Source organism: Haliotis rufescens, unplaced genomic scaffold, assembly GCF_023055435.1.
Source record: "Haliotis rufescens isolate VD_foot unplaced genomic scaffold, xgHalRufe1.0.p SCAF_17, whole genome shotgun sequence".
NCBI lineage: Eukaryota > Metazoa > Mollusca > Gastropoda > Lepetellida > Haliotidae > Haliotis > Haliotis rufescens.
The window spans coordinates 12277866-12291690 of NW_025963857.1; the positions used below are offsets into that span (position 1 = coordinate 12277866).

At 39.5% G+C, this 13825-nt stretch overlaps 2 protein-coding genes across 4 annotated transcripts in view; one reads left to right on the forward strand and one right to left on the reverse strand.

The window, feature by feature from the left end:
- LOC124112518 (NADH dehydrogenase [ubiquinone] flavoprotein 2, mitochondrial-like) lies at nt 1-7904 on the reverse strand. The gene is made up of 9 exons (XM_046472679.2): nt 7772-7904; nt 6073-6132; nt 5730-5792; nt 5312-5399; nt 4752-4851; nt 3048-3151; nt 1839-1948; nt 1035-1111; nt 1-247 (listed from the first exon to the last, which is right to left on the reverse strand). The coding sequence occupies exons 1-9, from the start codon at nt 7808-7810 to the stop codon at nt 145-147; spliced, it is 744 nt and encodes a 247-aa protein (XP_046328635.2). The 5' UTR covers nt 7811-7904; the 3' UTR covers nt 1-144.
- A 143-nt stretch (nt 7905-8047) lies between these two features.
- LOC124112517 (ankyrin repeat, SAM and basic leucine zipper domain-containing protein 1-like) overlaps nt 8048-13825 on the forward strand; it is a 29018-nt gene continuing 23240 nt past the window's right edge. For all 3 annotated transcript variants that reach the window (XM_046472676.2, XM_046472678.2, XM_046472677.2), the window contains exons 1-3: nt 8048-8519; nt 9718-9842; nt 10976-11141. In XM_046472676.2, coding sequence (XP_046328632.2) covers nt 8228-8519; nt 9718-9842; nt 10976-11141 — 583 coding nt within the window. In that variant the 5' untranslated portion in view covers nt 8048-8227. The remainder of the gene's footprint in view (nt 8520-9717; nt 9843-10975; nt 11142-13825) is intronic.

The following is a 13825-nucleotide window of genomic DNA, read 5'->3' on the forward strand; positions in this document are numbered from 1 at the left end:
AAATATTCACAATATTTATTATTTTCTATCATACAATAAACGAACAACTGCCTGTATCTCCTCGATTCAACAGGTTCTGTTGATGGTCGGCAGCTCAGTTTTAATGTCAGTGCACTCCATATCACCATCTACACACACACCCACTCATAGCCCCTCCTGCAAGCCGAAGCCAGGTCCTTTTGGGGGTTCTGTCAGACTTGTCAGCCCTCCTTTTGGCTCTGAGGAAAAGCGCCAATCCTGTCCACTCCTGCACACAGACCAAAGTAAGAACCTTGAATCACTGCCATTTCTTCAATGCTTCCGATGTCACATAATACAACATTATTTCTTGACCTTGACCTCAATCAGGACAACTTCTAAAGACAGAACTGCCAAGTCTCAAGTAAATGCGCAACACATACAATCATGCTTCACAATAACCTCAAAGATGACCCAGGGATAGACATGGCCACTTGTCTGTTTGTTAGAGGCTAGTGAAAACCTGGGTTGGCTAGTTGTTTTATCCTTAAAGCTAGTTATTTCACATAAATGTCTTGTCTGAAATGATCAGCAACAAGTTGGACATAATTAATGGTGTCTACCCTTGTGACCTTGACCTTTGATAGATCTAGCATCAACATTTGATGTGGTAGGATTATTGGCTGTAGACATGCTAGAGGTAAAACAAAAATGAGCATTTCTAATTAAATGCAATGTGTTTATACTTACCTGATGCTACACCTATAGCACTGTGTAGTGTGAGGTAAGGTAAAACATGAGCATTTCTGATTAAATGCATTGTTTTTATACTTACCTGACGCTACACAGTGCTATAGGTGTAGCATCAGGTAAGGTAAAACAATGTTTTTAAAAAGTGCCCCATCCTAGAGAAGCCGTAAACCACAGAGAAATGCACCAATACTTTTTTGAGGTGTAACTTCAGGTTTTTTTCTATTTCATGACCTTGACCTTTAATGACATGTGCCCAATAGATTCCCAGGCCATTTTGAAGAGTAATCTCTAATGTCATTAACGTTTGACAGGCTTGTACTTACTGAGGCCCTGCCTGTGGCATCTTGCCTGACTTGATTTCATTCAGTATTTTGTCCATGTCACCAACTGTCAGGTCCTCCTGTAACAAACCACACAAACTCAGACATATTTCCAGCATATAAGACATGTCAGTATCATTTGCGTGTGTTTGCGTGCATGTATGTCTTAAGCCAACACTCAGCATTATTGCAGCTATATGACAGCAGCCTGTAGGTGATCAAATCTGGACCACACAATCCAGTGATTGAAATTGTGAGCAACTATCCAAGCCCTACAATGACATGCCATCAACTAAGTCACCTCTCATGACCTGCATAGGTTAGTAGGGACCAATTCTAACCCAGAATCCCCACAGGGGTCTGCTACCATTGACTACAGCAACATTTCCAATGATAGAAATTAACTGTTTTAGTAAACTAGTCCTTATAATGATAACATTTAGCAAAACCCTTAATAATGGCAAATTTCTACCAGTCCTTATGACACCTCAAATATTGGGCAGTTTGGCAAGGACTGTAGGACAAGTGCCAATTTCTAATGCTGATTTTATTACATGCATATACTGTAGATTAACTCAAACTGAAATATTGTGAAAACAATGCCAAATCCTAATCACTAATGACATTAAAGAAAACATGATGATAACTTTGTCTGATTATCTATGGCAAATTGTGACATCCTGCAAAATATGGTAGTAATTGGTCCAGTGGCAATCCAATCACGCTTATATCAGGCTTTTTAGTACAACATGATACTGCCACTAGAAGTGTTAACTTAGATATAAAACTTCTCTGCCACCCACGTACATAGTAGTTATCGTTGATCTGTACCATGGGAGCGTTGATACAGGCTCCAAGACACTCCACCTCCATGAGAGAGAACATCCCATCTTTAGTTGTCTGACCAACATCGATACCTGCAGGTACATGGATAACACAAGTGTTGGGGGTTGTACACGGATGTCAGTATATATTCCACACAAAGTGATCTTAGCGCTACCATAAAGTGACTGTTGAAGTAAGTGAGTTACAATAACTTTTGTGCTAAGATCACTTTATGGAAGGAGTCCCTGCCACAGAGTGACAGACTGCACAGTCAGGAGTTAAGAGGTTTTTTCTCTCAAAACAATTGAGTTTACAGATTCCAAACCCAAAAACATAAAAACATTCTGATTAACGCACCTTATTTTTCACCATACAAAACCTGTGCATACAAATAGATAGGGTCTCTTTCTTCCTGTTAGTTGGTTTACAGATTCTCTCTCAAAACTTGGGCATTAGTGGTAAAAAACAAAAAACAAAACAAAAACAAAAACATCCCACACTTTCAAATAACTTTTTAGTCTTTTGTGTTATGTAAACATATGGTCAGTAGGTAATAAAAAATCAATAAATTATAATTCAATGTCATGATAACCAGGATCCTGACCAATTACTTAAATATGCTGTCGATTCGAGTTTACTATCTTGTGTGGGGGCATGCATGACAACAATTTGTGATATACGTTATTGCTGAATGGGGCTATAAGACACGGTGGTATTTTGATTTATTTTCTTCTTTCCTGATTTATCGTTTTTGTTTTAATTAGTTTACGGACCGTAAGTTAAAACAAAAGCGTTAACATGGTTAAACTGTAACACAAGACAGTAGACATGACAGACTTATCAAACATTCCACACATGTCAACATATTCGTGATACTCAGAAATTCTCCATATCATATTTTTCACATATAGGTCACAATATGATACGTATTTATTGTGATATGTATCATATCGTGACCTATATATTGTGATACATATTTGAAACATGACCTTGCAGTATCATTTCACCCATAGAAACAGTACACTGGATAATTGAAGATGAGTATTCTTGTATACTGTTTTCATGAGGAAATTTTAAGTATTCTTACACAGCCATGTTAACATATACACATATTGTATCATATGTAAAGATAGAAGGCACAATACAATATGTCCCACAGCCTGCAGGTATATCATGTATACAGCAATTTACCTAAATTTTTCTTGATACATTCTAAAATGACATCAGACCCGACTCCTCCAAGCTGGCAGGGTGTTGTGGTGCAGATCTGCACAAAGTACTTGCCGACAGGCTCCCTTGGGAAATATAAAGCATTCATTATTATATGAACTAATGAGTGAAATAGTGAGTTGGGTTTAACGCCGCTTTTAACAGTATTCCAGTTATATCGCGGCGTGTCAGCTTAATGTGGGAGGAAAGCCCGAAGTGATGCAGGTCTTAGGCATTTACCACTTCGGTGAAACCCACGAGCACGGGTAAGGTGCTGACAAACCTAGAAACATAACTGGGGTGAACCAGGATTCGAACTCACAATCATAGGTTTCTGGCGTGCCCAAGGGACGCAACTCTGCACAGCGAATCGCAGCGCCATAGACGACTGGGCCACCCGTGCCCCCTGAACTAAAGATGTTCATTTGATACATGATAATTTACATGATAATGAATCATTAGAAGATAATCTGGATCAAGTTATAGACTACAGTATGTACACAGAACACAAAACAAAGGGTGGCTCATTGATGGTTGGAGGTGAGGTGAAATGGGGTTTAACGTCGCGTCCAAGATTATTGCACTTATATAAGCGACATGCATGCACAGTATACTGACTCCGAGCCGACCAGTCCTTGTTTTAGCCCCTTAATGCCAAGCCCCAGACAGGGTAACAACAAGTACCATCTTTTAACGTCTTTTCGTATGACGCGGTCGGGGATCGGCGGACGCTCTACCACGGAGGCGGTCCATTGATGGTTGGATCAGGTATTGGGAAGAAAATGATCTTCACATTTAATAATAAATTGTATATTTACATACTTATCCTATCTCACACTGCATTGACACTAATGACAGTTACACCAGCCTGTTCGCGATAAGAAAGTGAATGATGTGGCAGGGTATGTCAGGTGATCAGGTCGCTTAAGGTCAGGTCACATGGGATTGCAGTGGTGCATGTACCATTGTTAAGATGGTGACCATGGGATGTGTTTGGGTGTAATGGTTTTATTAGGCTTGAAACTTTGTTTTAGGACGTTTCGACACCTGGATCAAAAGAAGAAGGAGAAATGCATTGTGTGCAATTTAGTTTCAAAATAATGACATTGTGGGCAAATGAAGAAATAACCTCACCTATGTAGCAACCTCACCTGTTAAACATGGTGTAGAATGTAGCAGCCTCACCTGTTAAACATGGTGTAGAATGTGAGGTGAGGTGAAATTGGGTTTAACGTCGCGTCCAAGATTATTGCACTTATATAGCGATGTGCATGCACGTGTGTGTGTGTGTTGCTGCTTGTACTAGACCGGACTGATGCCGATTTATAGTGCTAGCTCACTGAGATACCATGCCGCAGTTTAACATGAATACCCCACTCAGACACAGTATACTGACTCCGAGCTGACCAGTCCTTGTTTAAGCCCCTTAATGCCGAGCGCCAGACAGGGTAACAACAAGTACCATCTTTTAATGTCTTTTGGGATGACGCGGCCAGGGATCGAACCCCGGACCTTCCGCTCTCCGGGCGGACCCTCTACCACTAGACCACGGAGGCGGTCTGGTGTAGAATGTAGCAACCTCACCTGTTAAACATGGTGTAGAAGGTAGCAACCTCACCTGTTAAACATGGTGTAGAATGTAGCAACCTCACCAGTTAAACATGGTGTAGAATGTAGCAACCTCACCTGTTAAACATGGTGTAGAATGTAGCAACCTCATAAACTCTCATCCGTGGCATTTTCAACATTTCAGCCACTGTGTGCATGGCAGATATAGGGAGCCAGCCTGGAACACAACGTTGTAGACACAAATATCATGATAGAACCTTTCTCACGGTCTTCTACTCTTCATTATGATATGCCTTTCACTTGCCTATTCTCAAGGGACAAAATTCTGTCCTATTATTACCATTACCATAGCATTTTTTTCTTAAATATCTTTGAATGAATTTGTGTTTCACTTGTCATGCTTGTGTCTGAAACTTATATTACATGTGTGCCATATGATAATTGATTACTGGAATGTATCAACATGATCAATGTTCATCACATTTGTCAAAAAGGCAACCCTTGATAAAACATGCTCCATATGATATTGGCCTATGTTAAATTTAGTAAATTGAAAGGTTCTTGTTAACTGCTCTTTTCTTATCTCTTGATACCATAAATTGTTAAAACACATAGGGGATCTCAGGCATAAGTCAAATGTATGCTTATTGAGCAAAGGGGCATAACTCTGCAATTACCATGTTGCCTCTGGGCCAGGTCCAGCATGGGAATCACTGCAGCAGATTCATGACCTTCAGGGTAGTTGGCAATTATGACATTGCACCTCTGCAACGATAACATACAACTATAGACTTTATATGAGCATTATAAGGTGTTAATAGACCCGTAAAAAGCAATAATGTCGGAAGACAAAGTTTATGGCCGATATTGCTCTTTTTTTGCCTCTTATCATGCTTATAAAACGAGACAAGAGCAGATTCAACATATGAAACAATGACATTAGGAGGTTCCAACCCTTAGAAACATTTCCAAGCTACTGATGTGATAACATAATTAACCACTCATCTTCAACACTACAAGTTTTTATGATCAAACAGTATTGAGTTTAATCTAAATCTTGATACTAATGATAGAACCATTTCTGTAATAACTTACATCTATATTCTCTTGTGAGAATTCAAACTTGATATCAGGATTGTTGATGGGTGTATCCCGGTGCTGCAACAAATAGACAATCAGGGTTAGGCCACTCATCACTTAGTCCTCATTGTCCTGAGACTACAGATAAAAAGTAATAGTTTTGATCTTATTGGTATGATTAGACAAAATTCTTATTGAGAAAGTAGGTATCGCATCGATGTATACTGCTTATGAAAAAGAATTCCTCCCATGTGATCTCATTTGCATATTTTATTATTACCACATTGATTTACTGTATTGATAACATGATCCATTATGTTATAACAATCGTTACCATGGTTACCTAATGTAAACTCACCACAAATAAATGATCACTGCATGCTGGAGCAGCTCGGTGAAAGCTTCTGACCTGCTGGCTCTGAATGTGAAAATCATGTACATTGTCATCCATCAACTCACTTAGCAGTTGTTTATCATGTTTATCATGTCTATATCGTTAGCTTTGTCATGATAGTGAAATGTGCATGGAACAACATGATAAGCGATAAAATGAAATGAATGAAAACCATTCTTGTTATAATCATAGAAGATTATCTCCAGCAAACAACATATAATAACAATATTTATAATGACAAGATATTGTTAACTCCTCTGTGATGAGGTCAGTGATCATGGCATGGTTTATGTGTGCCAAAAGAACATGCGAAATAAAACATGAACAATAAACCCATTTCTCGTTATTCATTTCAGTCCTTTCTTGAATCCCTGATGATCTTGAGATATTATTGTCAGAAAATGATCATGCAGTGGTCTTCAACATTTTTATCATATGTTTTCATAGTATTGTTTTCTGTTTGTACTCCTAAAACCATAAATGACCATGTTATCTCACACTTCTCATCCTAAAACAGAGATAGATGAACTTGAAATATACATTCACCAGCCATTCCAACAACCCTTGCTGAGAGGGCAACATTTTAATCATACTCTTTGAAGTAGGACTGTCATTATACCTCTTGGTGCAATACAATACTTATCTTCATAGCAATAATAGTAATGTCATAATACAATACATGAGTGAGTATAGTTTTATGCCGCTTTTAGCAATATTCCAGCAAAATCATGGCAGGGGACACCAGAAATGGGCTTGACACTTTGTACCCATATGGGGAATCAAACCCGGGTCTTTGGCGTGATGACTGAATATGAAAGGATAATATTCCATCAACGAGAATGGAAAGAAATTTAACTGAAACATATTTAGCAGGTTTTTACTTAGTTACTGAAACAGTGGCTACCTGTAAATACCACCTGTAGCACTTGGATGTCCTCTCCAGACATTAGGTTTAAAGGGACAGTGTGTTAAAGGTTCTGTGTGTCTTAAAATCAGGCATGAAATAATGACGTCACATGCCCAATTCAATTCTCAAATCAAAACAATTGAGCTCTACACAGCAAAGCAGACAACGAAGCGATGTGCAGAGTAAACAGGCTTGTTTTTTAATAGGGGCAAATTGAAGACCTTCCAATACAATACTTGAGCATGTTGAGTATCTGAATGCCACTTAATTTTAGTTGAATCATCACACACCTCCTCAGACACAATTTTAAAAGTTCAGTTATAGCTTTTAATATTGCATGTATACATAGGCTTTTGGTAGTGTTGCACTAGGGAGTTCTGTACTTTACCATGTTTACTGGCCTAACTTTTTCTGATTCCAAGGGGGGCTCATCGGAAAGGGGATCCAAGGGTTAATATAGAGATTGGGTAACAACCCCTAAAATGCCCAAATAACTACGCCCGACATACTGCAGTCTTGTCAAAAATGATTATGGTAAGATGCACTGTAACCCGTCATGAAAGCTGTAATTGTATACATTACAAATCAATGCACCAATTCGAAAAACAAAAAACAACATGTCTATCGGTAGAAAATACTCCTAGACTCGTACGTGTAGGTTAAAACGACATTGTCCATCCACTTTAACATATTCGATGAGAAAAACTGCATAGCTCATGCGAAACAGATGCAATTTGTATCTCTGCGATTACTTACAACAGACGAAACTACTCTTCTGCAAGCTGCAGCAAACATGATGTCCTTCCAAAACACGACCTCCAAACTTTACGTAAATTCCGGACACTTCCGTTCAGTGTGTACCGAGGCAAAATATCGACTTAGTTTTACTCGATAAAATTGTCACGACTCTTTCTTTTTTGATAAACAAAAACGAAAAAGACATGCCGTTAGTTTCAGAAATATATGTGTTAATACATGTATGTTTTTTAACCTTAGAGTTACTAAAAACTATTTGATAGATCCGTTCATATTTTGAGTGCGGTATGTCCACAGCTATGGTCACACATAAACAATATGGCCGACTTCTAGGTTTGAACAGCAGAAAGAAGAATTTCATCTTTGATTTAGATCGGAAAACATGTCTTAGAGACGTAATAATTGATGTATTGTAGAGATATAAATATCTGAAAATGGTGATAGGGGAAAACATGAATGCTAGGTATTTATTTATTGAATTGCGCCTGTATTAGACCTCCACTTGGCAGTTGCCGATCGTTTCTGTGCAGTGACCTTTTCACAATGGCGAACAAAGCAAGAAGCAGATCTCAATTTTCGAGTCGGGATAGAAACACTTTTACTATTAATGTGAAAATTGAGGCCACAGATGAAGTATTTCCGCTGAAGAATGTTTACAGTGACATGAAAATATCTGAATTGAAGGATTACATGGAATTTGCAACAGGGATACCAATAAATATGCAAAGGATAAGTTACCTTGATGAAGGTAAGAAAATATTCTAGATTATCCTGATATCATCAATGTATCATCTCAGATAAGCCTTTGTAAAAGGTTTTGAATATGATGTGATACACATACTATTTTAAAGTGATCAAATAATCATGGGAGTCATGTACTTTGCCTACCCCCCTATCCCTGCCCCTGACACCCAATCTATCAAACCTTATGACGAGGAGTTGGTAAAACCCCCTTCCCCATGTTCACAACCCTATAACGTCCTTGTCATCATGGTCATAAGACATGAATTGAAAAATTATCAAACAACATATACAGTACAGAAAGATGGGAACCGGAAAACGTACATTCTACACATAATCATTATCTTTGACTATGAGGAAGCAAGCTTAAGTAAAAATGTTGAGATGGTATTAGTCAATGCTGTTAGACATGGCAGACAATACTAGAGATGACCAAATCAACATTGTAAATGCCTTCCACGATTTAATATGTTGTTTGTGTAATAAGCACGCCCAGTTTGAGGCTGCCCAGTGACAGTAGAGTTCACTGGCCTTGAAGAGTTCAGTTTGGAAAATGGTTTGAATCCAAGCCTCTGACTTGCATCACCATGATCACTTTGAGTTGTGTTTTATAAAAAGTAATGTTTTTACTACTATTCCTCTCACTTCGACTGTAAATAACGAAGTGTGCATGAGTGGAATGTTTTTTATTCGACAACTTCCGTAAAAATGTTCATTCCGGTTTGGGGACCCAAATACTGCAGTCTAACCAAAGTAATTCAGTGGGATTTGACTGTGAATCAGCAGGCTAGCATGGCTAGGGCACCCCTGTCAAGCTCCTTGTTTCGGTTCATGAATCAGACATCAGGGGAAATAATGATATAAGGGCATTGGACCCAACAACGACTCATCAGAAACAATTGACCATGTTGACTACACGCATACAGTTTCCAGTCATCATGGTCATACTGATATAGAACTTATGGGATTTTTTAATGCACTCTAAATATCCACCATTAAGTCACTGTCAGTCTTTAGCTCTATCAGCAGATTGTTTGACTTGTTTAGCAAACCCTAGAAAGATTATCCAGTAGTAGTAAAAGCCAATAATTTTTGAATGTTAAGCTTTAAATCTTTAAATTGCAAGTGATTCCACATGACATGTGTCGAGTAATGGACTCAAAGATGGCACTGACTACTCTACTTGCTTCAATATTATGTTGTAGGAGACTTGCTAGAACACATGGATATACGATCTAACGACATTGTACCTGGAGCGACACTTCTGATGAGGGTGTGGTCTCAGTGGAGAGATTTACTGGAAGCAGTAGCAGCAAATGATGACGAATGGGTAAGAAACTGTGAGTAAGTTGGGTTAAACGCCGCTTTAAAAAGTATTCCAGTCATGTCACGGCGTGTCAGCTTAGTGTGGGAGGAATGCCTGAAGTGATGCAGGTCTCAGACGTTTACCACTTTGGTGAAACCCACGAGCATGAGCATGGTGCTGACAAACCTAGAAACATAATGGGTGTGAACCAGGATTCGAACCCACAATCATAGTTTTTTGGCGTTCCCAAGGTATGCAGCTCTTCAAAATCAATTGCGGTACTTTAATGAATGGGCCATCCGTGCCCCCAAGAAAATGTGAAGAACAGTTCAACACTTATCATTTCTTACTAATATTATGATTACTAAAACCAAGTTTAAGACCACAATGGTATTTAAAATTAAAAGCTATGATTTGATATTCAATATGATCAAATTTCAATGATATACACAATGTTTGTTTTAAGTGTACTAGTTTGCAGTTGGACATCTGTAAACATTGCTACAGTAGCAGTTTGCAGGGATGTGAAATCTCCATAGAAATGCGGAAAATCACATTTTTTAAAACAGTAGTCCTCGGGAAAAATCATCTTCCTCGTAAAAATATAATCAAAGATTTTAAATAAAACACTCAGAAGAATGTTATCGAAAACCCGACAACCGTCGCGGATTGTCCTGTTTTCGGTCAGAGCTTTCAGAAGTATCATATGTTTTCGGACATCATATGTTTTCTATCACGAATACTTGCACTATAACGTGGGGTGTGGCGTCACACAGAAATTGTAAATACTCAGATGATGGCTTGTTTTTCAGATAAAGTTGTCTTTTAACCTATAAGTGAATGAGAAGTTTTACAGTTGTCCATGTGATTAGCGAGAAAACTATGAATGTTTCTTCAGCGTCCGAAAACCCATAACACGGGGATATATGTTGTGTTTATGTCTGATGTTTGCAATGGAGTTTGGTTTTTTTTCAACAAAAGGTAAGTAAGTACAAGGTATGTTTTTTGTCAATATGCTTCAACATGGGGAAAGGGTCAGACATTGTATGCTTGTGACAGTTGTCCTTGTGTCTGGGGGATGGGGGGTGAAGTTTATGGCAGTATTGCTCCCACACCCGTTATAGTATCTATCAGATGGTTATTCGTTTTTTGAACAGGTCTTCAGTCTGGGTGTGACTCATCCAAGTGATTATAAGACACCCAACAGTGAGTACATGATAAAGAGATCTCGAAGAGCTTGGTACGAGGAGAGAGCTTTTGTTGCCCTCTGTATAGCTGCCCACAGAGGCCATGACAAGCTGTGTGCCAAGCTGATCCAAGCAGGTCTGTATTGCCACATCCACATTACCCATTCTATTAAAACAGAAATACATATCTATGTTTGAAATTAAGCATGAAAGTGAAGAGGTCCTTGTTGAAAGACTATTGAAAGACTGTTGAAAGACTATTGAAAGACTGTTGAAAGACTGTTGAAAGACTGTTGAAAGACTAATGTTCAGGGTCCTTGGATTCAAATACTATGGGAGAAAACCTTTAGGACCCTAGCACCCCCTTTTACAAATGTTTAATTAGGAGATAAACCAACAGTGTTTGAAAATTAGATTAATGTTAGACCAAATTGATAGTCTCTTAATTTCATTTGAAACTGAACATGTAATAAGACTTACAGTCAAAGCTCCGACTGTCCTGTCCTGCTGTTCATTCAGACCATGCAAAATGTTATACATGTCATGGTGTCCAGCGAAGTGTGCCACATGTTGCCAGTCTCTAGATGTAAGTTGGTCACTGCGGTCATCCTCGGACTCCCATTTTCATGCCTAGGATCCACCCAAACTATTCTGAACACACAGGACACAAAACTAGATAGACCCTGATTCTTCAGACATATAACAAAGTGTAGGGGGTATTTTGATCCCCCTAATTCTTTCAGTTTTTATCCCCCGACGGGCCAGAAATGGCCGAAGGGGGATTATGTCGTGGCGCAGTACGTCCGTCCGTCCATCTGTCCGTCCCACAGAGGGTACTAAGCTTGTGAAATCAACTCCTCCTACAGTTTCCAGAAAATATCCCTGACACTCTGCACACAAGATGTCGACATGTTGATGATACGCATATCACAGTCCCGTTTCGTTTCGACTAATTTTGACAGAGTTACTGCCCCTGTTTTACGGAGCTTCATTTGCCTTATTGTGAGAGAGGGTACTAAGCTTGTGAAATCAACTCCTCCTACAGTTTCTAGAGAATATCCCTGACACTCTACACACAAGATGTCAACATGTTGATGATAGGCATATCGCAGTCCCGTTTCGTTACAACTAATTTTGACAGAGTATCTGCCCCTGTTTTACGGAGCTTCATTTGCCTTATTGTGAGAGAGGGTACTAAGCTTGTGAAATCAACTCCTCCTACAGTTTCCAGAGAATATCCCTGACACTCTACACACAAGATGTCGACATGTTGATGATACGCATATCGCAGTCCCGTTTCGTTTCGACTAATTTTGACAGAGTTACTGCCCCTGTTTTACGGAGCTTCATTTGCCTTATTGTGAGAGAGGGTACTAAGCTTGTGAAATCAACTCCTCCTACAGTTTCCAGAGAGTATCCCTGATACTCTACACACAAGATGTTGACATGTTGATGATACGCATATCGCAGTCCCGTTTCGTTTCGACTAATTTTGACAGAGTTACTGCCCCTGTTTTACGGAGCTTCATTTGCCTTATTGTGAGAGAGGGTACTAAGCTTGTGAAATCAACTCCTCCTACAGTTTCCAGAGAATATCCCTGACACTCTACACACAAGATGTCGACATGTTGATGATATGCATATCGCAGTCCCGTTTCATTTCAACTAATTTTGACAGAGTTACTGCCCCTGTTTTACGGAGCTTTATTTGACTCGTTAAAAAAATTCATGCGGGGGATGTTGTGCTCTCAAAGCACTCTTTTTTAACTTATCCTGCATTACTCCTTAATGCCTTTACTGTCGATTTTTGACAGAAAGATGAAGCTGTGTGAGGTCCAGCTGAAGAAGTTGTTCCAACTTGTTTGGATAATTCCATCACAACAGTGCCCACATGGCTACAGAAGTGATGAGGTCATATATCTTCACATTACTGCTTGTAACCTAGACTGTCCTGTATACTAAGGTGTCCAGCTTTGTAACTGGCATTCTTTTGATTGCTGCTGTATTCAGCTTTTATTGTGAAATTTGTGACTCTTATCCACTCTTGTGTCTTCACATATTTTCATATATTTTTGCTGCCGCATCAATATTGGTGTCATGGTGGCTACAAGTCACTGTAAAATCATGTACTTTGAAGTTAAATGTCTTTGGAGGAGTCTCCTTGACAGAGGCAGCGCCAACCTCATGCCTGTTCGTAGATGCAATCTCTACAGGGTTGGAGGTCCAGACAACCACAGCGCTGTGTTCCGATGATCAGCGCACAGGGCATATAAACAACTTGGAACTTGAAGTGCTCATTCTGGCTATATTCTACTAGCAGAATTGTCCCCAGAACGCCCAGTGGTTTGGTGTCTGCGCAACCAGGGGACAACAAGTGGGATTCCCTGATTTCTTTTGCAAGGATAAACATCAGGATCCCGCTTCAGTGTCCTCTCAATTCTTAGCTGAATTCCTTCTGTTCCTGTGCAGCTAATGACAACTCAAGGGCAGCACCATCACTACCTACTTGCTGACCATTAACTTGGTGTTGGCAGTTCTGGAGGATTGTAACATGACCATGATACCAAACTGCAAGCTTTGCCGGGCTCTTTCAGACTTGAAGATCAGAAGGCGAAGTTCAGATCTCCTGCATGGGATCTGGACATGGTTCTTAGGTTTCTGCCTGGTCCTCCATTTGAGCCTATCCACTAAGCTTCTTTAACCTCACCAAGTAGACATTTTTTCCTCTTGGCTCTGGCTATGGTGGCAAGGGTTAGCATGCAGCACATCACCCAGGTGCGATTTGAACACAGGGCGCAGGGAACCATTCACCTTGGGCTG